The sequence below is a fragment of the Cetorhinus maximus genome, chromosome 5 (genome assembly GCF_964194155.1).
Source record: "Cetorhinus maximus chromosome 5, sCetMax3.hap1.1, whole genome shotgun sequence".
NCBI classification, from domain to species: domain Eukaryota; kingdom Metazoa; phylum Chordata; class Chondrichthyes; order Lamniformes; family Cetorhinidae; genus Cetorhinus; species Cetorhinus maximus.
The window spans coordinates 50,570,662-50,596,386 of NC_135883.1; the positions used below are offsets into that span (position 1 = coordinate 50,570,662).

Sequence of the window (25,725 nt, forward strand, 5' to 3'; positions counted from 1 at the left end):
TTGAATGAAAAATGTTGGAAATTCATGAAACTTCATTAAGGAACTTGTTAACTGTCCTTAATGAGACTCAAGTCATCAAATTCATATCTTGATTGTACATAATCCCCTTAAAAACAATTATATCCAATTTGCATTATATCAGGACTCTTGAGATGTCAACATTTGTTCCAATGCTTAATATATGTATTCAGGTTATCAGGGCTGTGCTGAATTTTCAAATTCACTTTGAATTTTTAATAATATTGGAATTAAGCTTTGTTTATGTTTGAAATTTCCTTTTCATACCTGTGTTAAGCAATGTTTGCATTGGGAGAATGTCAAAAGAAACTGTTTATTATAAAATTAGAACACAAAATTTGCTGGAAGTGAGGCAACTTCTATGGAACAATTAGAGAGCAAATAGAAATTGTAAACCTGGAATAATAGGGTATAACTATGCCAAGGTTATGCTGAAGGTTTATAATGTAACATAAATGAGGAAAGATTCGAGGAATTAGAAAGATTAGTGGTGGGGGTCGGAGGCGAGGAAAAGTGGTACCTAATGTAAATTATTAAACGGCATATAGCATGGAGAATGTGAATTCAGAATGTTATTCTAAGTTTAGTCAGGCAGTACTTAAAAGGACATGGATTTTAATTAACAAAACCTCAATTTAAAACAAAAATAGAGAAAAAAAGAAAATACTAATATTTGTGATGATCAACCAGGTATTGGAGTCAAAGTTGGAGGAGATCAAGCTGAAGGCATGTGCCAGGCTGGATGAGATGAAGGGAGGGAGGGAGCGGTTCGATAGGTCCAGACTCAGGACCTTTCATTCCATTGAGTATGAAACGAGCTATGGCACAGTCTTTAAGCAATTGAGAATCTTCTTTATCAATAACGTTCAATTTAATCCATCACAAGACAGTTTGCCTGTTGCTCCTGCTGTCAGGTCTGCACCTTTCCCAATGGAATAGGGACTTGAAGAGTGTACCAGGTAATGATGTGGAGCTGGAAGAAGCTGGGGGGAGTCAAGTGATTCTCCCTGTCGAGCGGAGCCAGAGGGAGTCCGGCCATTCCTCCCTCGCCTCCCCTTCAATTCCGGAGCAGATCCAGAGTAACAGCAGCAGAGAGAGAGAGAGCGGGAGACTCCACCCCCCCGCTCCTCCCTTCCTTATCCCTCCATCCTTTTCCAGCGGCAGCGGTGGGGTGGAGCAGCCGAAGCGAGCCCAGCATCCAAGGTTCGAGGGCAGGTTGAGCAGCAGCTCCTGGTGCTCCTGCCGGCTGGGGCGGATGGCGGAGCGGAGAGGCTGCGGGGAGAGGATGCTGAGAGGCCGGCTACACTGGCTGGCCTGAGACCCCTCCCTGACAATAACAAGCAGAGAAGGCGGCTTGTTTTCCTTGGGGACGGAGTGGCTGATACTGAGGGGAAGATGTCGGCATCGCTGGGCCCCCGCGGTCCACGGCCACCCGCCGCGCCGCCCACCATGCCCGAGATGCCGGACCTGAGCCACTTAACTGAGGAGGAGAGGAGCATTATCATGGCCGTGCTGGAGAGGCAGCGAGAGGAGGAGGAGAAGGAAGAGGCGATGTTAAAGTAAGGAGAATGTTTACACGTTTCCCCCCTCCTCCCTTTCATTTCTTCCCCCAGTGATGCAGAAGGTGTTTTACCGGTTTCTGGCCCGCCCTCACATTTCTGCTGGTTATTTTATTTATAGACAATTTTTCAGCAGACCCCTTGCTTATTTGAAATGAATTTGATGAAACGAAAAGCCTGTAGTTGTTTTCTGTTCTGTTGTGATTACTTGTCAATCAATTGTATGTGTTTTCATTGCACTTAAAATGTTCTCACAGTTCTAGTTATAAAAACCTAAATGGACAATGAAGAACGATGAGAACAACACATTTCTATTCTATGCTCTCAATTCCAATGATGTAGCTCAGACCACGTCTGACAGGAACCCGCCTCTACCAGATGATTATTATGTTTTTATAAAGCGAGAGGCCGGATCCTAATGTAGATCTTGGACTTATCGAGTACAAACACTTATCCATCTCCGATTTCTTTGCTGTTCAGCTGTTACACACACACAGCTTCCCACTACACTGTACTAGACTACAGTTTCTCTCATTACCTTCCACGGTCTGTTGGGCGGGGGTGGGCTGGGGTTAGGGTGTGTGTTGAGGATACAACCCGGTAGGCTAAACACATGGTTAGATTATTTACTTTTAAAAAAACTGTTTTGTCCCACTCTTCAGTTTTTTTTGTATAAGCGTTTTTAATCAGCGACTTACATAATCGGTACATATACCAACAGAGTGATGCTGCATCACCAGCTTTGGTTATCTGCAAAACATAATAAGCATAAATATGAATTCAGTTTTCCGAATAATAATTTTGTAAAAGCTGATCCATAATTGGCTGCTGCATTGTGACTGAAATGACCTGTCAAAGTAAAAGACACTTGGATATGTTTAGCATGAATTATTGAGGGCCCAAAGCAAAGACTGTCACAGGTGTAGCGTGCTTCATGACTGTATGTGGGTGTGGTTAACATCCTAGTATCTGATGTACATTAATGTTTGCTGTGCTTTTTCTGTGTGCACAGATTCTGACTAGGATATGTATGCTGCTAGGGACTTAAGGATTATGGTACTTAAGTACTCAGCGTGTTATGCTAATATTTTGGAAGAACACAAATGTTCATTCAGTTTTCCCAAATGGTGTGGTAAAGTATAGGTAATTATACAGATGTTCTGAACCAGTGGACACAAAACAAACAATAAGTGGAACGATTTTCATTTATTTTCCTGATGCTCTGATTTAATCTGCAAATTACATTTTCGGTTTGTGCATTTAATTCACATACTATGTGCGTGTATATGTATGTGTGTGTGTGTATATATATATATGTATGTATTACACACACACATATATATATTACATATATATGATTATATGCACAGATTATGGGAGGATTGCTGTTAATTTTAGCAGGAAACTACAATTGCTGACATTTTAAATGGAATGCTGAAGTCTTTACCTCGCTCTTTAATTGATTAACTTTTGTGACACTGTTATATATGAAGGTGTGAGCTGAGGGAACTCATTACTTTTCCCTCGTTAGATTGTTATGATTTCCTTTCACATTTAAAAAATTGCTGCTCCTCGGCCTCACAGTGGTTTTAACTGTTGCCTGTATGGAAGAGAACAGTGTGTTTAACAACATCCAGTCAAAATAGGTTTAGGTAAGTTTTTGTTGAGGTATTTGTAAGGTATCTAGAGAAACGAGATTCCAACATGAGGATAATTTGAAATAACATATTGTAACAATCTAGGCATACATGTGTCACCGTTTTGAAACTTGTGTTTAGATTTGATTTTGGAATTTAAGTTTGGGTTTTTAGTTTGCAAAGAACCATAGGCCTGGAAGTCTCATTGTAATCGTTTTTAGATTGGACAATTTAACATGGGTTCATGGTACGGCTGTGTAGAACTGCACAGTAGAACTCCATATTTCAGTCACATAACTTGCTCCATGTGTGGAATCTCATTGGTGACTTGACTTCCCTTCTCTCCCCAGCTCAGTTTATTTGCTAATCTTGCCACATATATCTGTGTGTTTGTGATGAAGCGGACTAACTAACCAGATCAGCAATGAGTGGATAAAAATTGTATACAGTACTGCTGTTTGTTTTTGAAAGACTTTGAAAGAGCCTGACCATAGCAGCAGACAAGTGAAAGAGATCAACCTATTAGTTTGAATTTGCAATAACTGGATATGAACTGGTTGCATTTTTTGGTACAGGTGAAATACAATTTACTGGTTGTTATAAGTGAAACAAAAGAAATGATCGTGCTGCAGGATACTTTTGGTTTATAATGTCCAAAAGTTATATTATTCATATCTCCCTCTCCTTTAGCTTTCTGTGTCAGACACTCCTCATTTGCCTAACTGGCCTGGTGACAAGCTTTGAGTGCCAATACTGGTGATCTGTGATTATATAGCATGAGGGTATTGTAGGTTAACAAATTCCATGATTTTATTTCAATGTTCTGCAGCAACTTCCATGGTTCACTTGATGATGCATTGTCCACATGGAGTTTTGTCATGTAGCCAGGAAAATCAAAGGAACATCAGAAAAGAAAGAGGCCAGATAGATTGTTGAGCCTCTTTCGCCATTCAATTAGATCATAGCTGATTTTCACCTTAACTCTATTTACCAGTCTTGGTTTCATATCCCTTAATACTCTCAGCACCAAAAACCTATCAATCTAATTTTTACAATTTTCCAACTTGTATCACCTCAATACTGACCATGTGCTGTGTTCGGATGTGCCCCCCACCCCAGGTCATTCCCCCCTCACCCTGGTCTCTGGAACCTCACTGGATTTAGGTTTGCACTCCTCGCTAAGACTCCAGGACCCAGACTTACCTCCGTGTAGTTGGACTGCCTGTAGTCCCAGCAGTGGCCACTGCTCATGATTGGCCAGCAGTTCTCTAAGGCAGGACTTCCTACCAAGATAGGGGTGGAACTCTCACCTTAAAGCAATTAATGTTGCCCCCAGTGTTAAATTGCTGTGGGGTAGCCACTGGGATCATGGGTGAGCACCCTGCCCTGACTTTGAAGCTGGGCAGATGGGGAACAGGGTGCCCTGTAAATCCAGCCCCCGTGGCATCATTTCCAAGCAAGGTCCAATACCTTCAGGAGAGGGGTTCTGAGGGGGCGGCGGGAAAATAAATGTAAAATTTCCTTCCTGATTGGAGGTTCCTCTGTCTGATGAGGTGAATGAACTGAGACAGGCCATTTACCCTATGGAGTGTCAGCTAATTTTCTTACTACATACATTTGGCACACAATTATTTTTCTAATGTCCTTACCGGTTTGCATCTCTCTGTTGCTTACTTTAAATGGATAACCAAATCGAGAGGAGACAAAAATTGCATCCAAATCATTAATATTGGATATGAATGTCCCTGAAGCTCAAGCTGCTATTTTCAGATATTTTATGTAGGAGATGAGAACCAAGCAGGAATGTACTAAATCAGTATCACTGCAGCGCATGGGTATCTATAAGAACCCTTTATGCTAAACTGAATCCTGTATGCTCCCAGTAGCATCTGTATTGGTTTATATTATGTGGGGTCAATTATGACAAGCTTTGTATTTATATTTGTTACATTCTAGCAAAATGGAGATATAAAGCCCCTGGGGGCACACAGCTCTCATTGATTTAGATAGAAGTTTGCTTATTGTTTACTCCCCTGTTTGTAGTAGCAATGTTGGTTTACAGCTCCGTCAACTGGTGGTCAGTTTTTATTCCAGCTGAGGTAAGATGCTTTGGGTCAGTAATGTATGTCAATCAATGTATAAAAATCTCAATCAAAATGTTACTCTGCATATAGAGTGTTCCTTCCTGTACCTTCCATGCTTAAGAAAGTAATTAAGCTGAGCTGACTTAAATGACTTGGTGTTTAATATGGTGCCAAATACAAGCAGCAGCAATGTCGTATTTTGGAAAACAATTTCAATTAACCAAACTCATTACCTCTCTACGTGTGCAACAGAGTTTGTAGAAGGTCAGAAATCCCTGAGTTCCCCCAGATCTGATTTTGATGTGTGCTTGAGCATTACATTGTGTAGCAAATGACATCATGAAATCCCAAAGAGTTAGGTTTAATAGATCCAAAGCTTAATTTGACCGACAGTGACAGGGGCAGGCTGTAGGGGCAATGCTCTTTGGACAAAGGTGATGGGGGTGGCTAGGTTTAACAGATCTAAAGCTTAAATCATTACAAAATGTTACATTGGTTTTAATAAATTTTGAGCATTCACGTTTATTGTAACATTGGATAGTGTTTGGTTGGTGACCTTGTGGGTATTTGGCTGTTAATAGTTCACTATTACTGTTTTATGTTGGGAAAGAAAAGCTTTTTTGGGACTCATTAAGATTCTTCTGCTCTTGTGATGTACTCCTTTAGATCGCAGTGCACTGGAAAATATGAAATCAAGATACTCTTTGTCCCTCTGGTACTTGGAGATTTGCTGCTGCTAATAGCAAAGGATGGCAGCCAGTTAATCTTGCTGCCCCTCCACTGTCTCCCACCTCATTTCTGCAGGATAAATAAGGTGGAAGCCTCGCTCTCCTTAAATATATTTTAATAAATAAGACAGGGTGTCTCTTGCAACTTTCATGCTGTCTTGCTGAAAGACACTGTTTTCATGAGAATCCATGCTTAATTTGGCAAACCGAACTATGAATTTGGGCACTTTGGAACCCGGATTGAAAGTCGCCAGATTTACTTTGTGTGGGACTGTTAATAGTTGTAAAACATCCTAACAATGTCAATTGTATTTAAATCCAAGTTCATGAAGCTGAAGGGCAGTTCCATGATAGACTGCATTTCACTGCCCATGGGCAGAACCTTCTCATGTTGAGGGTCCCAACAATGGAACTCATGCGCAGTCACGGTTGCCAGCTAATTAGATACGCAGTGGCATGGGCCCCAGCCAATCATCTGGAAGAGATGGACAGGAAGTTGCTGTCCCCAACCTTACCTCATGTGGTCAAAGGTCCAGGTGCTAAGTTTGAATTATACCTGGATAGGCATTCCCCACTCCTTGCCATCCAGCAGTATCAGTCTGGTTGTTTGTGAGGTATTTGTAATCCCTGGGCTGGCACTTACAGCAGTGTTTCATGAGGAGATCAAGAGAACTTGCAGGGACATCATTCTGGCTGGAATCTGGATGCTATGAGGGTGTCACGGGCCTCTTCGTTGCATTGCTCAATTACCTTTTCCTCTCTACCTTTGGTGATCTTTGACCCATCCCCCATCCCCCTTGACCAACTATCATTCACTCGTAGAGCTTCCCCTGTCACTGTCGGTCAGCCCACCCCATTACACTCACCCTACAATCCGTCATCCTTGACCTTTCCACTATCATCCTTGACCTCTCCTCTGTTACTTCCAACTCTCAGGACTTCAGCATTGACCTTACCTCTATAATGCTTGATCTCTCCACAATCAAGCTTGACCTACTGTCTGTAGACATTGACCTTTCCTGTGTGGTCCAGTTTCCTCCCTCTGTCCCCCACAAGCCTTCGTAGGGCTGCCACCTTCCTCCCTCCCTCCCTCCTTCGGTCAGCCATGCCCTGTTCCCCTTTCACAGCAGCGAACCATTCTCAATGGATCAATGCCTCCTCCCCGGTTCATCAAAGTTCCCCACACAAGAAAAGCAGCTCCTACTCTGTCCAAATCTACCAAGAAGATTACCTCGCCTGCTACATGCCACCTTAACCAGTTGTGATTCTGAAGGCACAAGTTTCACGTTTGGTTCATACTTAATTTAAAAGGTACAATTTAATCGGGTGAAGCATTGAGCATATATGAGATGATTTATTAAAAATAGGTCCCCACCGCTTGCTGTGGCGAAGCACGATCTGTCCTCAATCCGCCACCAATCTAATAACCAACTTTCATCCTGCCGTCGGAAGCTGACATTTGACTTCCCGCTCAGATAAATGCCCACGCCTGCCTCATTCCCTGCTCATCGGAGCTTACAAGATTCTGCATTTAACCAACACTTAAAGCATCAATGCCCTATAACCCATTGGATAATTAACTTGACTGCAGCAGTGTTTTGATTAGCGATTTAGTAAAATTGTTGTAATTGTTTGGGATGTGAATTAACATTAATCAAGAGGAATTTTCAATAAGTACTGATAAATTCTGAAATTGATCAAAATATTCGTCTTCTCTCTATTTCCTGATAACATCAGATGCATTCCCCAAGTAGGTTCCATCTCATAATTTGTCAAAAGCTCAATTGATTTTTCAGTCATAGCCCTTATGGGGCAATAAACTCCACACCCTCAAACCATTCATGTGAAGGGTTTTCTTTCTGCATTTGGTCGTAACAGGCTTAGTTGTAATTTTAAGATTATGTTCCTTTGTTCTGAATTCCCTGACTGGATGAAACAGTGATTCCCTTTCTGCTCTTTAATTATTTCAAACATCTAAATTAGATTGCCCTTTTATCTGTAGGGAATATAGTTCAAAATAACTGAATTCCTTAACATGACTATCGCTGGGACTTTCTGGCCTCACTGTGGCGGGCTCCCCCACGGCGGATGTGGCGATCCATTCAAACCCTCGTTGATTTCAGTGGGGCAGGAGGATCCCGCTGGCTGGAGGGGCTGGAAAATCCCACCTTGTGACTCTATGGATAAGTCCCTTCATGTCAGTTATTGTTAGGATGAATTTTCATTGGAATCCAAAGTCCGCATACCCTTCCTAAGGTGAGGTGACTAAAACTGAGCACAGTATTTCTGGTATTTCTTTGCTTTTGCATTCTGTACTGCATAATGAAAGCCAGTATGTTATTAGTCATTTTTATTTGTCTTTGCATATGTGAACTTGCTTTTCATCACTTATGTTATAGCTCAATCCCTTTGTTCATAATCTTCTTCTGTGCTTCCTCATGCAGCCTATATTTGGGTCCAAAGTAGAATCATAGAATGGTCATAGCACAGAAGGTCCATCATGTCCCTGCTGGTTCTCTGCAAGAGCAACTCAGCTAGTCTCACCCCTCACCATTCTTTCCCTGTAGCCCTGCAATTCTTTTCTCTTTGGGTAATTAACCAATTCTCTATTGAATGCCATGATTGAATATGCCTCCACCAGTCTCAAAGGTAATGCATTCCAGATTCTAAAAGCATGCTGCATTAAAAAAAAGTTTCCCCTCGTGTCACCTTTAATTTTTTTGTTTGCTATTCGCCTTAAATCAGTGTCCTCTGATTCTCAATCCTTTGCCAATGGGAATATTAGTTTCTCCCTATCTACTTTGTCCAGACCTCTATCAAATCTCCTCTCAAGCTTTTCTAAGGGGAACAGCCCCAGCTTCTCCAATCTATCCACATAACTGAAGTTTCTCATCCCTGGAACCATTCCAGTAAAGCATCCCACATTGTTGCAATGAACTGCATGTGTCATTGTTCCACCCATTCAGGTAGCAGGGGCTGTCTGTTAGTGGGCCTAACAAGACAAAGTCTAAGTGCAAATGCAATTGTGTCACCTGGAAGGCCCCAGGGTGTATAGGGACTGGAGGCAGAATGGAATGTAATGTGATAAATTTATGTAGAAGATTTCCATAATTAATGTAGATATAGGAACTTCGATTGGAAATGGTTGTCGGGAATTGTGTGTAGATGTAACATTTTTAATATATTACTTGTTGATGTCCAGTGTATTGCACATGTTAAGTCAGAAGGTATGATGTCTCTCCTGTCGCTACTAATTTCAAATGCTGCTGTTTGTCTCTTTCCCTTCTCCTGTTTTCCTTCCCATAACTCATCTTTTGCCCTTTTAGCTCAGTGGTGGTTGAGGGATCCATTTTCAAATAGATTAGTAACCACGGACCCCTATTTAGATTATAATACTGTATAATACTCATATTTTGTAAGTGCCACAGATAAAGAATGTTTTAATAATGCTGTTAAGAAAACAAGGTATTTACTTACAGTTATCAATCAGATGGCTCTTCCTGCTTCTCCTTTCAGAGTCTGTCTATTCTTGGTGCCATGTTTGACAAAGATCGTAAATCAAATTTTTCAGAAAAAGTGGATGTAGCTTCCAAAAGCACCTGGAAAAATTCTGTGGAATGAGAAACAAGAATTAGATAAACTCAGAAATGTTGGAAACACTCAGCAGGCCTGGCAGCATCTGTGGAGAGAGAACCAGAGCTAAAGTAAAGTAATGTTAACTCTGTTTCTCTCTCCACAGATGCTGCTGGATCTGCTGAGTGTTTTCAACACATTTATTTTAATTTCAGATTTCTAGCATTTGCTGTATTTTGCCTTAGATTTACTCGCTCTGATAAAATATTGGCTGTGCAGAGTACTGGGAGGCTGACATCTCCTGGAATGACAGTGCCCCAATACAAGAGGCTGCAGCCTCTGCTAACATAAACCCTTGGGCAGGGCTTTTGACCAAAAAGCTCAGTTGTTTAAGCAGCGGCAGGCAATCCTGAGAGGCACCTGTCGGATGCAAGTACTTCATGGTGTCCTGGGTGGTTGCCCGCATCGTGCGCCCATAAGGACAGCTATACTCAGTATGCACTTTCATATTATTGCAAGGACCCTTGGAAAGTCTCTGTGGACCCCAGTTTGAGGACCACATTTCTCACTGGCTTTTTCTTCCCTTTTGCTTTACCTTCATGTGGAAAGTGGTGGTTGTGTGGCAGAGAAAGGAGAATCCAATGCTTGCAGGCTGCACCACTCTGTCTTTCTCGCTCATCCTTTGTCCCTGCATTCTCTCCATCGTCCACCTTCCCCTCCTCTGTTCCTCTCTCGCCCTCCCTTTCGCTCCCACCCTCGTTTACAGCACTTACTACTGACCATATTGTTTAGAGATATTGTAAGGGAGGGGGTTAAGGATTATTATCAGAGAAAACTGGGAAACTGTTACAAGGCTTTTTGTTACCTCACCAGTTAACTCCTTCTATTTCCAGGCCCATTGCTGCATCTCAGAGCTGGTAAAATAGCAAGTTGGGGTGGATGATCCAGAATCAATGCTGTGTGAAGTTGTAAGATCTGATAAAATAAAAATTGGAAACAGAAATATGTGAAATGAACAAGGGAGGCAATGAGAGGCTGATTGTGTCAGTGAATCCAAAAGTGATTTGAGGCATAGTGAGATGTATGATGCTTCCTTGATAGTGGAGAGTTATTTTGGGCACTGGGTGAAAACAGGCACTCAGTGGGTACAATATAAATAGTACTAGCCTGTTTGAAAGTCTGGATTTTGCACACAGTTCTGGTCCTAATTGCTGATTCCCATAATTTGAACTTGTTTGGAGGTGCAAAATCAGAAACCTGCAGATTCAGCACCCAAGTGCTGATTGGATCCAGTTTCCATGGAGCAGTGTATGTGGATTTTTCATAACCACTTCCACTGAGGGTGTGGAGTATTCCAGCTGATCAATGTTTCAGGATTGCACAGGAGTTGAGGGAAAGACTGCACAGATTCTTGGATATGGCACTAGAGGTCCTGTGGAGTAGACCCAGAGGAGGAGGGATGTCCTGCACCCATAGTAGAGAAGCACATCACTTTGTTCTACTATCCCTGTCTCCTGCAGCAGCTGGTGCATCTCTGCTTGGTCTCATGTCCTCCTACAACTCCCAGCCCTCCTCCAGGCCAAGAAGACCCCCTCCCCCCTGACCCCAGCAAGATGCCCATGAACAAGCATTCTCTTTAGGATTTGGGATTAGAACAGTTAGGTACTTGTTTGACTGGCGCAGACTCAATGGGCCGAAGGACCTTTTTCTGTGCTGTAGACCTCTATGACTCTTTCTTTTGGTGACTCTTGTCCTATGCAGTGTTATATGCACTTACTCTATTTAGCTGAAATCTGAAATAAACGCTGCTTGAGTCTTGGCAGAGTGTTTTAGAAAGGCTCCGGATGTGTTTCAGCTGTCCTTTTCACAGCTCTAGCAACAGCTGAACATAGGAACATAGAAAATAGGAGCACTCGGACCTCTTGAGTCTGCTCCACCATTCAATTAGATCAAGGCTGATCTTCTGCCACAACCCCATTTTCCCATACTATCCCCATCTCCCTTAATATCTTTAATATCCAGAAGTCTATTGATCACTGCTTTGAACATATTCAATGACTGAGCTTCCTTAGCACTCTGGGATAGAGAATTCCAAAGGTTCACCACCCTCTGAGTGAAGAATTCCTCCTCATCTCAGTCCTAAATGGCCTGCCTCTTATTCTGAGACTGTGTCCCCTGGTTCTAGACAGGTTCCTAGCCAGGGGAAACACCTGCATCTACCCTGTCGCCCTGTAAGGACTTTGAATGTTTCAATGAGATCACCTCTCAGGGACAGAAAGAGGAGACCTCTCCATCGAACCAAACAAGCCTCGATGGAGGTTGCAGAGGAGGTCAGTAGACATGGAGTCATGGAAAGAAGCTGGCTGCAGTGCCTCAAGTAGGTCAATGACTTCTCCACTCAAACCTTAGTCTCCTTTGGGGTTCCAGCAAATGGAGAAGTAAAGCGTTATGAATGTTGGAGAGGGAGAGCCTATCATGTCGGTGCCTGTAGGTAGAGGCTGCTGCATCTCCTGGGAAAGGGATAGCTGCAGCTCTGTCTGGGAATGGGAGCCTGGTGTTGCCACCCCACACAAGGTCGCTTCAGAGTGGCCCACTGTCACATGTGTGCCATTAGTTACAGATGTTGCAGTAACTGTGCAAAGTGATTAGGCATTATGTTTGATCTGGTATGGCCACTAACACCAATCTCCTGTGTCGGTGTGTGCTCATTCTCGTCCATCTATGTCCACGTTTGAGTGAGTGATGGCATTTATCTTTTCTACAAGATTGACAGTGTGAATCATGTGTTCCCCGCTTTTTGTCTCTTCATGCACATCATCATCATGATCTTGTTTGTCAGTCATCTCATGTATATGTTTCCGACGGGATACTGGATGGTTATTCTTATTTCTTGAAGGTACCCATTGTGTATGGTCTGTTTGGATCAGTGCATGGCTCTTTGTAGCTGCATCAGACTTTGCTTTATTGCACTGCCGCATCCACATGCCTTGCAGAATTGGTGGAAAGCTGGACATTTCCTTGGTGCATGCAGAAGGCCACACCTTCCACATGTCTTGCTAGGTTTGGGTGTTCTAGTGAGTGTTTCAACAATTGGTGTTGTAAACTTCGTTGACCTGTGAGGATTGCTTCGTACTTGCGTCCATCCTTGAGTAGCTCTTTTATGATATACGCTTTGGGCTAGTGTAGCAGATCTTTCTGGAATGCATCCATGAGAGTGGATGCGATCACTAGCTCTACAATTCTGTCTGCTAGCTCTGAGTTTCAAAAATCACAGTACTTTTCTCTGCATCTGCTGACAAAGTGGCCTATGGGTTCTGTAGGCTGTTGAAATGACATGAACTCTAGTCGATGAATATGGAAGTTTAACCTAATTCTGAACTGGTCTTCCAATGTAATCCATATCTTTTGGGGATCCTTTAGCTTTTCTGCTGTTAACACTGGTATGTTCAGCCTGTGTAAAACTTCATTCCCAATTACTTGGTGAATTTTTATGGCTTGCTTGTCTGGTTCAGATGCACCGGAATCAAGAAACTATAGCTCCGTAAGCTGTTTAAACATTCTGAATCTGGATAGTAGGTCAACTACATCCCAATTCATAATTGGTGAATTTTGTGGACATTCTGACATTATCTCTTTGACCTTCCTTGTCCGATAGCGTCTGGGATGAGTGTTGCTGTAGCCCCTTTTCCGAAGCTCCATCGTGATAATCTCAACCTTCTCTGATGGTTTTGTTTTTGTGTTTTTTTTTTGTTTCACTTGCTCTCGCTCACTATCCATCCAGCCCACACCCTGGTCACTCACTTTTCCTGACTGAGCCAACCCGGTGCTGGTCCTCTCGACATGCTGTCTCATTCACGGACCTGACGGACTATGTGCTGCAATCTCACCACGAGGGGTTTATCTGCTTACCAGCTCTTTATGGAGCACTGTGTCTTCAAAACTTTTCAGTGCAGTCACCACGATGCGATGTTAACATGTTCTGATGATGCGACTCTTGCATTCTGACCAGATCGTCGAGGATTGTCTCATGCCATTTAGCATTATCTAAGGCTGTTCACCATGTTACAACTGTGCTGAATCTTGTTGCCAGGCTGAGCACTATGTCTTTTAGAAGGAATCACTGCTTTCACCATGCCCTGTGTGTTATAGTGGTATAAAGGCACCAAGTGCTCATAAGGGATTGTTCAAACATGTTGTCGGTTCATTTATTAAGCACAGGAATATGTGAACAGAAAGATGGGTAGAAAGCTTGGGGATATCAGTAAAAGAGCTGTGTATGTGTGTTCTGCTCTAGGTCAAAGTGAAATTGAGGCTGGATCACATGACACACTTCCCTGAAAGTGATGGCATCCTGCTGTCCCTTAAAGGCATATTACAACACTGGGCAGCCTCATCTCTGCATTGGTCTATGCACCCGGTCCCCGCTGGGGCCTCTCCTGCTTCCCCATCATGAGGCTAACCCAGCAGATGGCCAGGAGGTATATGATGTCAGTTTCCATTTGTCTGCTTCCCCGTTCCTCTTAGATTTACCTCCTCACAGTGGGAACTGCCACCGGAGTGCACAGTACCCATGTCACATGGGAGTCATGTCACAGAGCAAATGCTGCTTTAAGGGGCCACCCTTCCTGTACTTGCAGAAACACCATGCTAGTCCGACCCCCTGACTCCCCCAAGGCCCCTACCAGGAGGACTAACTGCTCACAGGGGCCTCAAGCCAAAACTTGTGGGAAATCCACAAAATTCAATACTGATTTCTCAAAACCAACCAGTGATAGGTAAACTCAAGTCTCAAAATGTTTTGGGTTAGAGGCAGGGATTGTCATCACCTCATGGAGGTAACGGTCCCAGTGTTGTGCATGTATATAATTACATCACACAAAAGAAATGGTGTAATATTTCTGTAATGCCAATGACCCTTTCATATTAGTATTTAGAATATGAATAGGAAAAATATTTCTCACCCCTTATCTTTCCTTTCAATTCAATGAAAAGGCCTCAGAGCAGCTGATGAGTGCAGGCTTACCACCCTTTTGCACTCTTTCAATGCTGCTGAAGCTCTGACCCTATAAGTTCCCCACACGCTGCTCGCAAAGTTCATCTGGAGGTTCTCGTAAAATCATCGTTAAGTGTCTCCTCAGTGGCTTCTGATTGATCGTTTAGAGTTTGAGAGTTGAACCATCATTCAACTCGCCAACTGCCCCTGATGAAATTGCATTTCAGCATTCTGACACTGGGGGCTTGACCTGATGTCATCACCCCCAACTTCAGAGCCCCCCACACTTCCGTCCCCATCGCCGTTTATTTAACAAAGGTAAAATTCCAGCCTTTCAGTGGCATTCAGTCCTTTACCAGGATAGTCTTGTGCTACTCGTGGGCATACTCTATATTGAAGCTTAAGACCCCATCTTGGCCACATCAGCAGCTCCCTAGTATCTAAAGCAGCCGCTGAAAATCACCCCCGGGGACTGGTTAGATAATGACTTTTAAACTTAAGGAAAAGGTTTGCCTTTTCTATTTAAGAACAACTCACAGTAAGGAAAATATGCTGACATTTTTCCTAAATATTGTGGTTGTTCATTTTGGAGAGGACCAGTGATAATTGGTAAAGGAAATGTTTGGAGAAAATTTGAAGCTTAATACAGATGAGACTTTTGTACCTACCCACCCTAGGAGATGGGCTTGATAATCAGACCACCTCCTTCGTGGTATTGCAGTGACTCCATCCTTCTGCAGCATTAATGCTCCCTGTAGCCTGTTTCACATAGCTGCTTGGGAGTCACATGGATGCTTGGAATATTTTAGGCTGTCAGTTTTAGTCTAATAATTGTGCACACAATATGTGCTGGTTCCAAGTCTTCTCTAGAATCTCCTTTTGTGATTTACTCACTTTCCACTATGCCCTCTGGGTTCATAATTCTTTAATGCCAAGTATGTTCCTGGTCCAACACTCTGTTTGAGCTCATATCTGAGGGATGGACACCTGGCTGAGATTATAGAAGGCTGTTGCTCTTAATTAACTCATATAGCAGATTGGTTCACTTCTGTCCCGAAGGCAGTATTACAATGAGGAAGAACTGGGTGGTTGGAGTTAAGAGTCAGTAGTTTGGATGTTCAACCAATAGTAGAAAAGCAGGGGACCGAGGGAGGGAGGAACTTAAAACAGTCGCAATTTCTAGAGAAGAAGTATGAGTTAAATAAATGGAGCTAAAGGCTGAGAAGTCCCCTGGACCTGATGGGCTGCATCCTAGGACCTTAAAAGAAGTAGCTGCAGAGATAGTGGATGCATTGGTTGTAATCTTCCAAAATTCCCTAGTTTCAGGAGAGGCTCCAACAGATTGGGAAATAGTGAATGTGACACCTCTGTTCAAGAAAGGAGGTGAGACAGAAAACAGGAAACTATAGGCCAGTTAGTCTAACATCTGTCATTGGGAAAATGCTAGGATCCATTATTAAGGAGGTAAATATTTAGATTTAGAAAATCATAATACAATCAGGCAGAGCCAACATGGTTTTGTGAAGGGGAAATTGAGCTTGACTAATTTATTAGAGTACTTTAAGACAGAACAAGCACGGCGGATAAAGGGGTATATACGAACATTGTCATTGAGGGCTCAGAGGAGGCTATTCATCCCATCAAGTCCATGTCGGCTCCCCACGGAGCAATCCAATCAGTCCCACACCCCGGCTCGTTCCCCATAGCTCTACAAGTTTATTTCCTTCAAATACCAATCCAATTTCCTTCCAAAATCCTTATTTCCGCTTCTACCACCCTCGCGGGCAGCGAATCCCAGGTCATTACCACTCGCTGTGTAAAAAAAGTTCCCCTTCACATTCCCCCTGCACCTCTTGCCCAAAATCTTAAATCCCTGTCCCCTAGTTCTCGTACAGTTAGCTAATGGGAAGAGTTTTCTTCGCTCACCTTACATTTGAGCAAATGAGTTAGGAGCAGGAGTAGGCCATTTGCCCCCTCAAGCCTGCTCCGCCATTTGATAAGATCATGGCTGATCTGAATGTGGCCTGAACTCTAGTCTCCTATCTACCCCCTATATCCTTTGGATCCCTTGTCAATCAAGAATCTATCAAACTCAGCCTTTAAAATATTCAATGTCCTGTAAGCTGTCAATCAAACTGGCAGGATTACGCCTGCAGAATTGATTGTTCTCCATTCATTTCTTCATGCTCATGGCAATAGGTTGGAGAAGTGTTTGAAGAGTTGACCTTCTATAGCCCTCAGATAGCAGATGACCAGCTGTGTAGATCGCTTCCCAGCTCCCATTGTGAGTGGCATGACTTAGGTTTTGCTTTATTTATGTCATTTACTAATAACTGTTTAATTCCTTGCATTGGTTTTGATATTTTGAAGCACTTTATTCATTTCTTACAGTTTGGACAATTGTTCCTCTTTCTAAACTGTTTTCCTAATGTAGGGGAAGTGATATATGAACCTACGAACATAAAAATTAAGAGCAGGAGTAGGCCACTCGGCCCCTCGAGCCCACCATTCAATAAGGTCAAGGCTGATCTAATTTAAACCTCAACTCCACATTCCTGCCTACCCCCAATAACCTTTCACCCCCTTGCTTATTAGCAATCTATCTACCTCTGCCTTAAAAACATTCAGAGACTCTGCCTCAACCACGTTTTGAGGAAGAGAATTCCAAAGCCCCTCAATTCTGAGAGAAAATATTTTTCCTCATCTCTGTCTTAAATGGGTGACCCCTTATTTTTAAACAGTGGTCCATAGCTCTAGATCCTCCCACAAGAGGAAACATTCTCCCACATCCACCCTGTCAAGACCTCTTAGAATCTTAAAGGTTTCAATCAAGTCACCTCTTACTCTTCTAAACTCCAGCGGATACAAGCCTAACCTACCAGCTTTTCCTCATAATACAACCCTCCCATTCCAAGTATTAATCTAGTGAACCTTCTCTGAACTGCTTTCAATGCATTTAAATCTTTCCTTAAATAAGGAGACCAATACTGTACACAGTAATCCAGATGTGGTCTCAACAATGCCCTGTACAACTGAAGCATAACATCCCTACTCTTGTATTCAATCTCCCTCGAAATAAACAATAACATTCTATCAGCTTTCCTAATTACTTGCTGTACCTGCATACTAACCTTTTGCAATTCATGCACTAGGATACCCAGATTCCTCTGCACCTCAGATCTCTGCAATCTCTCACCACTTAGATAACATGCTTTTTTTTTTATTTGTCCTGACAAAATGGACAACCTCACATTTTCCCACATTATACTCCATTTGCCAGATGTTTGCTCACTTACCCAACCTATCTATATCCTTTTGTAGACTCCTTATGTCCTCTTCAAAACTTACTTTCCAACCTATTTTGTGTCATCAGTAAATTTAACAACCACACTATTGGTCCCTTCATCCAAATCATTTATATAAATTGTAAAGAGTTGAGGTCCGAGCACTGATCCCTGTGGCACACCACTCGTTACATCCTGCCAGCTGGAAAAAAGACCCATTTATGCTGACTCTCTGTTATCCTCTGTTATCCTCTACACCATGAGATTTTATTTTCCGCAATAGCTTTTGATGTGGCACCTTATCAAATGCCTTCTAAAAAATCTAAATACAGTACATCCACCAGTTCCCCTTAATCCACAGCACATGTTACTTCTTCAAAGAACTCCAAAAAATTGGTTAAACATGAGTTCCCTTCCACAAAACTATGTTGACTCTGCGTGATTATTTTGAATTTATCTAAGTTCTTTGTCATAACGTCTTTAATAATAGCTTCTAACGTTTTCCCTATGACAGATGTTAAGCTAACTGGCCTGTAGTTTCCTGCTTTCTGCCTCCCACCATTTATGGATAAAGGAATTACGTTTGCTATTTTCCAATCCAATGGAACCTTCCCCGAATCTAGTGAATTTTGGAAAATTAAAACAAACGCATCAACTATCTCACTAGCCACTTATTTTAAGACTCCAGGCTGAAGTCCGTCAGGACCCGGGGACTTGTCAATCTGCAATTCCAACAATTGCCTCAGTATCACTTCCCTGGTGATTGTAATTTTTTTCAGTTCCTCCCGCTCTTCCAATTCCTGATTTACAGGTATTTCTGGGGAGTTACTTGTATCCTTTGTAGTGAAGACCGATGCAAAATAGCTGTTCAATTCATCTGCCATCTCCTTATTTTCCATTATTAATTCCTCAGACTCACTTTATATAGGACCAATGTTCACTTTGTTAACTCTTTTTTCTTTTTTAATTATCTATAGAAACTCTTCCAATCTGTCTTTATATTTCTAGCTAGCTTTCTCTCCTATTCTAATTTTTCCCTCCTTATTAACCTTTTCATCTAATTTTGTTTTTTATATTCTGGCCAATCTTCTGACCTGCCACCTATCTTCGCACAATTGTATGCTTTTACTTTAAGTTTGATACATCCTTTAACTTTTTTAGTTAACTGCGGATGGTGGATCCTCCCTTTGGAATTTTTATATCTCATTGGAATGTATGTATTCTGCTAATTCCAAAATACCCTCTTAAATGTCTGTCACTGCATCTCTATTGAACTATCCTTTAACCTAAATTGCCAATTCACTTTCACTAGCTCTGCCTTCATGCCCTCTTAATTGCCCTTAATTAAGTTTAAAATACTAGACTTGGACCCACTCTTCTATCACTCAAACTGAATGCTAAATCATATTATGATCATTGCTACCTAGGCTTCACTATGATGTCATTAATTAATCCTATCTCATTGCACAATACCAATTCTAGTATAGCCTGCTCCGTGGCTAGCTCCAGAATGTGCTGATCTAAGAAATTATCCTGAAAACATCCTATGATTTCGTCATTTAGGCTACCTTTGCCCATCTGATTTTGCCATTCTATATGTAGATTAGAATCCCCCATGATAATTTCCATACCTTTCTGATAAGCTCCTCTTATTTTTTTTCCTTGATACCCCATCCTGTCGTGTGATTACTGTTCGGGGGCCTGTACACCACTCCCACAAGTGACTTCTTGACTTTATCATTCCTCATCTCTACTCAAACCATTCCTATATTCTGGTTTGCTGAACTTAGGCCATCCCTCTCAATTGTGCTAATGTCGTCTTTAATTAACAGTGCCACCCCTCCATCTTTTCCTAACTTCCTAATTATCACATAACCTTCAATATTCAGGTCCCAAGCTATGTCATCCTGCAGCCATGTCTCTGTAATGTCTATTAGATCGTACTTATTTATCTCTATTTGCACTATCAGTTCATCTTTTTTTTCGAATACTACCTGCATTCAGGTACAGAGCCGTAAGTATTGTCCTTTTATTATTTTTGTAACCCCTAGCCTCATCTGTTGACTTACTCTTAGAATTGTACTCTCTGTACCTTCCTGTCATGGTCAATTTATCATTTTCCATATTAATACCTTTCTCTCTGGCCTTGTCTCTATTCTTTGATATACCACATCTTTCCACATTTGATCCCTTGCCCTCACTATTTAGTTTGAAATCCTCTTGTGGACCTCTTGTGGATTTGTATGGAAGCATATGGCATAGATATAACATAAAATAGCAAAGCTGTCCTGCACATGACACAGGTATATTCAATACAATCGTAGCAGCTGGAACAGAACTCATTTATTTGGCATGATTTCCCACTGCAGTTCCTGGTACCTGAAAGATGCCAGACAGTCTGCCTGTAGTTATAGATGTGGATTGTGAAAATAACTGGTGCACAGCGAGTGAGTTAATCATTTATTTCCTCTTTATATCTGTTGCTACAATTTCAGTAACAAGATTGCAGCAAGTTAGGTATTTTGCATGTGCATGTGAGTGAAGTTTGTTTAGTGGAAATTAGAATAATGCTAAGCTTTTCAGAGTTGGTTTCAGTGAGGTGAGAGTGGGAGTTCGATGAATAAATGCTGTAATATTTCATGTGGGTGTACTTGCCTAGTGCTGTGGTACAGAAGTGATGGTCGAGCTGCTTTGTTGAGTGTGGTTTCCCAAATTGAGTGAATAATTTCAACTATACTGTCCTATAGAGATGCTGAGTGGCAGGCACATACTTCTCCACAAGTACTACTTTGTGCGTCCCTTTGGACAGTTGTACGCCGATTCTCGCGAGCAGGAAACTGAAGATAGTGTGTATAGTGAAGGAGGAGGGAGACTGATTAAAGCAGTACTGATCACAGCGGGGGAGATGAGAGAGGAGGGAGAGATTGTGAAGGTGGGGTCTGGGGGTGGGAGGTAGAGGGAGCGGTGGTGAATGTGGGCAAGTTATCCCAAACCTGAGATATTATGACCTCCTTCAAAGTGAATTGTGAACTTTGATTTGTTTCTCACAGGTATCAGCACTTGTCCTTTGTTTGTTAATTCAGAAATTTTGGAAGAGCAGGCACATTTAAGGAGTGATTACAACTTAAGCCTGAGATATGATCCTTTTAATTAGAGGAAGGTAATTAAGCTATGTAATGCTATTAAATATCACAGCCCACATAGCTGTATTGTGGAGGCTGGGGCTCGGGGGGTAAATTGAGTAAGTCTGGGATGAGGTTGGGAAGATGGGAAAGGCTTGGAGAGTATTGGGGTGTTGTGGAGGGGGGGAAGATTGTGAAGGCTGTGGGAATAGGGGTCAAACCTTGGAACTGGAATATAGGAACTCAGGATGTAGGAGCAGGAGTAGGTTATTCAGCCCTTCAGCCCTGCCCCGCCATTCAATAAGATCATGGCTGATCTGACTGTATTTCAACTCCAAATTCCTGTCTCTCCGCAACCCACCCACCCCCCCACACACACACACACCACCCGCCCCCCCAATAACCCTTGACTCCCTTGTCCATCAAAAATCGGCCTAACTCAGCCTTGAATATATTCAGTGACCCAGCCTCCACTGCTCTCTGGGGAAGACGATTCCACAGACTAATGACCCTAAAAAAAAAAGTTTCCTCACCCCATCTTAAATGAGAAACCTCTTATTTTTAAACTATGTCTCCTAGTTCTAGTCTCCCACACAAGAGGAAACACTCTGATGGTATCCATCCATTGCCTAGTCACTCTACCATGCATCCTGGTAGGGTTTAACCCCCCCCTCCTGCACCCTGAACTACCATCGTGTTGCCCATTGTTGTCATAATAAAGCCAGTAGTTTTTCAAGCTTTTCTTTGTACTAGTATTTATTTAGAACCTTATTGAACCTTACAGAATCTGCATTGTACCATACTGATAGTGCGGAGCTCAAAACTGCATAATAATTGAGATCTCATTAAGATTCTATATTGTTACAATCCTAGAACAGACTCCCAAGTTTTTGGTAAGATTCGGTTAGGGACCAGTAAGTTTTGTTTAAAGTAGACGAAGTTTGAGATTCCAGGTATTTGCCGAGAAAACAAAGCCACAAGATTCCACGGGTTTTGAACAAACAAAAATAAACTTTATATGGTCAGAAAGATAAAACAATTTACAATATCTATCTTATACTCTAACATTCAGGGTTAATATGAGTTACATATGACTTAACAGCCAAACTGGTCAAACACACCACAATAAATGGCAGATGTGACCAAGAGAGAGTCCACAGATTTCTCAACAAACAGCCCAGACATAGTAAACACTGTGAATCAACACATCTCATTGAAACTGTGTCTCTCTGACGAGGGGCTCTGGTCTTCACCTTCAAAGATCTAACCTTGGAATCCTCTCCAAAAGTCGCTCCAACCCGAATGGCCTCAACAACGGCCCACCTCACAAGGTTCCAATCTCATCTCCCGAGACTCTGTACCCCTGGATTCTTAGGTCTGCACTCCAACACCAACTCACAAGCACAACATCAGCTCTTTGGCCATACCAAGCAGAACACTACTACTCCAAAGGGGTACTTTCAGCCCCAGCGGCCTACAGCACAGAGTCACCAACCTTCTGCTACCTTCCTAGATTTTCAGGGCTTCTCCCAGGCCCTCTTTGATTGCCAGGGCTTCTTCTGAGTCCTCGCCACTTAAAGTCTGTTAACCGCAGCCCTTTTTTTGATTGGAGCCTCTTTCTTTGCTCCTCTTTCTTCTTAACTGGGACCTCTCGTGACACCTGTCTGGGACTTTTCTCCCAGGACCTCTTCCTGTCCCCACTCCCTGTGCCCTTCCTTGGACTCTTCCCTAAATATGGTGCCCTGCTCCTGTCACCTGACCTGGCTTTTCGCAATGTTTCTTATATTCTTCTTTTCACGCAGGCACCTTGAGAACTTCAAAACACTGTGCTGCACATGTGCAGACCGCTGTCAATCCGTGCATATGCAGAAACTCTCAAGGCATGCTGGGAATTGCAGTTCCCAGCCTCCTGTTGGCTCGGTAAGTCTGGTTCTCATAACAATATAACTTCACATCAACATTTGGTTTTTGTATGTTATACATTTTGCTATAAAACCTCAAATCTGTTGTCTTTTACAGCTTCAGGGGAGATGGATATTTTGCCAGGTTGGGCCCATTAAACTTGGCACATTTATTGATGAGGCAGTTATAAAAAGAACCTACTTAGCAAACAAGCAAAGTGCCAGTCATGGTTCAGTTGGTAGCATGCTTGCTTTGAGTCAGAACGTTGTGGGTTCAAGTCCCACTCCAGGACTTGAACACAAAAATCAAAGCTAACACTCCAGTGCAGGACCGAGGGAGTGTTGCATGGTTGGAGATGCCATCTTTTGAATGAGACATTAAGCCAAGGTCCCATCTGCCCCCTCAGGTGGACATAAAAGAGCCAAAGACACTATTTTGAAGAAATAGTTGTATGTTTGAGTTATATTCGGTGTCACTACTATTACATTATCACTACTATTTTTGGGAGTTTTCTGTACGCACATTGGCTGCTCTGTTTCCTATATTACAACAGTAACTGCACTTCAACGGTACTTCATTGGCTTTGAAGTGTTTTGGCACCATCCGGTGGTCATGCAAGTCCCTATATAAATATATGTCTTCCTTTTTCCATATATCAGAACATTGGCACAGGAGTAAGATGTTCAGCCCCTTAATCCTGTTGTTCCATTCAGTTCAATCATAGTTGGTCTGGACCTGAACTCCAGTTATCCACTTTTGCTTCACATTCCTTGACCTCCAAACAAGAATCTTGAAAATTTCATTTGACTCTCAACATCTGTGGCCTTTTGGGGAAGAGTGTTTCAGATTTTCACATCCCTTATGTAGGTTGAATGTGACAGCATAAGGATATGGCACAATCCATATGGATATAAATTAGTATAATAAGACCAACAAAGGAATAATTGACAATGGCTGTCATAGTGCGGAAGCAAACAGCAAGCTAAGAGCTGCAAGTTAATGATTCTGGGAAATGTCGTTATTCTGGTGGAGATGTTGAAGATTTGGGGTGGACAAAATTAACTGGAGACGCCAGATAATCATTCCTTAACACAACGTGCTTAGACGAGTGTGGCAGATACATTGGAGGTAGGTACTAAAGTGACATTGTGGGACATTAATGTATGAGAATTTATCTGAAATTTTTTTTTGCTGCATTAACGTGCTTAAAACAATTAGGCTAATGCCAGTATGATACTTGGAAAAAAATGAATTTTAGACTCATGCTCAAGGGCCTTTATGCTCGTGGGACTTCGATAATTTCAGGGCCTTAGTTTTTAGCATTGGCAGAACACTTGCCATAGTTATTTTTGTCTTTTCATGGATGTGTGTGTCACTGGCTAGGCCAGCCTTTGTTGCCCATCCTAATTGCCCTTAAGGTGGTGGTGGACTGCCTTCTTGAATTGCTGTAGTTCATGTGGTGTAGGTACACCCATAATGCTGTTAGGCAGGGAGTTCCAGGATTTTGACTCAGCGACAGTGAAGGAATGGCGATATATTTCCAAGTCAGGATGATGGTTTGGAGGGAAACTTGCAGGTGGAGGTGTTTCCATGCATCAGATGCACTTGTCCTTCGAGGTGGTAGAAGTTGCAGGTTTGGAAGGTGTTGTTGGGGGAGCCTTGGTGAGTTGCTGCAGTGCATCTTGTAGATGGTGCACACTGCTGCCACTGTGCACCGGTGGTGGAGGGAGTGAATGTTTAAGTTGGTGGATCGGGTGGAGCTCATGGTGTAGATGGTAACATATTAGCATGGATAGAGGATTGGTCAGCTAACGGAACAGAGAGTAGGCATAAATGGGATATAGAAGTGGTGGCTTAGTAATAATGTCACTACACTAGTAACCCAGGGGCCCAAGCTAATGTTCTGGGGGCATGGGTTTAAATCCCACGATGGCAGCTGATGGAATTTAATTCAACTAATACATCTGAAATTAAAAGCTAGTCTCAATAATGGTGACCATGGTTCCCCTTTAGGGAAGGAAACCTGCAGTCCTTACCTGGCCTATGTGTGACTCCAGACCCACAGCAATGTGGTTGACTCTTAAAGTGCCCTCAGAAATGGCCTAGCAAGCCACTCAGTTGTATCACATTGCTACAAAGCCTAAAAAAAAAGGAATGAAACTGAACAGACCACCCGGCACCGGAAACAACAATGGCAAAGCCAGCCCTGTCGATCCTGCAATGTCCTCCTTAGTAACATTTGAGGGCTTGTGCCAAACTTGGGAGAACTGTCTCATAGACTAGTCAAGCAACAGCCTGACATAGTCATACTCACGGAATCATACCTTACAGATAATGTCCCAGACACCACCATCACCATCCCTGGGTATGTCCTGTCTCACCAGCAGGCACAATGTTATACAGTCGGGAAGGAGTTGCCCTGGGAGTTCTCAACATTGACTCTGGACCCAATGAAGCCTCATGGGATCAGGTCAAATGTGGACAAGGAAACCCCCTGCTGATTACCGCCTACTGGCGCTCCTCCACTCCCAACACCCCTCCTTCAGCTGATGAATCAGTACCACACAATGCCAATTGGAAGAAGCACTGAGTGTGGAAAGGGCACTGAATGTACTCTGGGTGGGGGACCTTGATGTCCATCATCAAGAGTGGGTCAGTAGCACCACTACTGACCAAGCTGGCCGAGCCCTAAAGGACACAGCTGTTAGATTGGGTCTGCGGCAGGTTGTGCAGGAACCAAAGAAGAGGGAAAAACTTTCTTGACCTCATCCTCACCAATCTACTTGTCGCAGATGTACCTGTCCATGACAGTATTGGGAGGAGTG

At 42.6% G+C, this 25,725-nt stretch overlaps 1 protein-coding gene across 2 annotated transcripts in view; it reads left to right on the forward strand.

The window, feature by feature from the left end:
* Positions 1-798: 798 nt before the first annotated feature.
* The window catches only part of LOC144680646 (regulating synaptic membrane exocytosis protein 1-like), a 424,723-nt gene continuing 399,796 nt past the window's right edge, over positions 799-25,725 (forward strand). Inside the window, exon 1 of one of the 2 annotated variants that reach the window (XM_078541864.1) lies at positions 799-1,577. In XM_078541864.1, coding sequence (XP_078397990.1) covers positions 1,414-1,577 — 164 coding nt within the window. In that variant the 5' untranslated portion in view covers positions 799-1,413. The remainder of the gene's footprint in view (positions 1,578-25,725) is intronic. The other variant, XM_078541865.1, reaches the window with a different exon arrangement.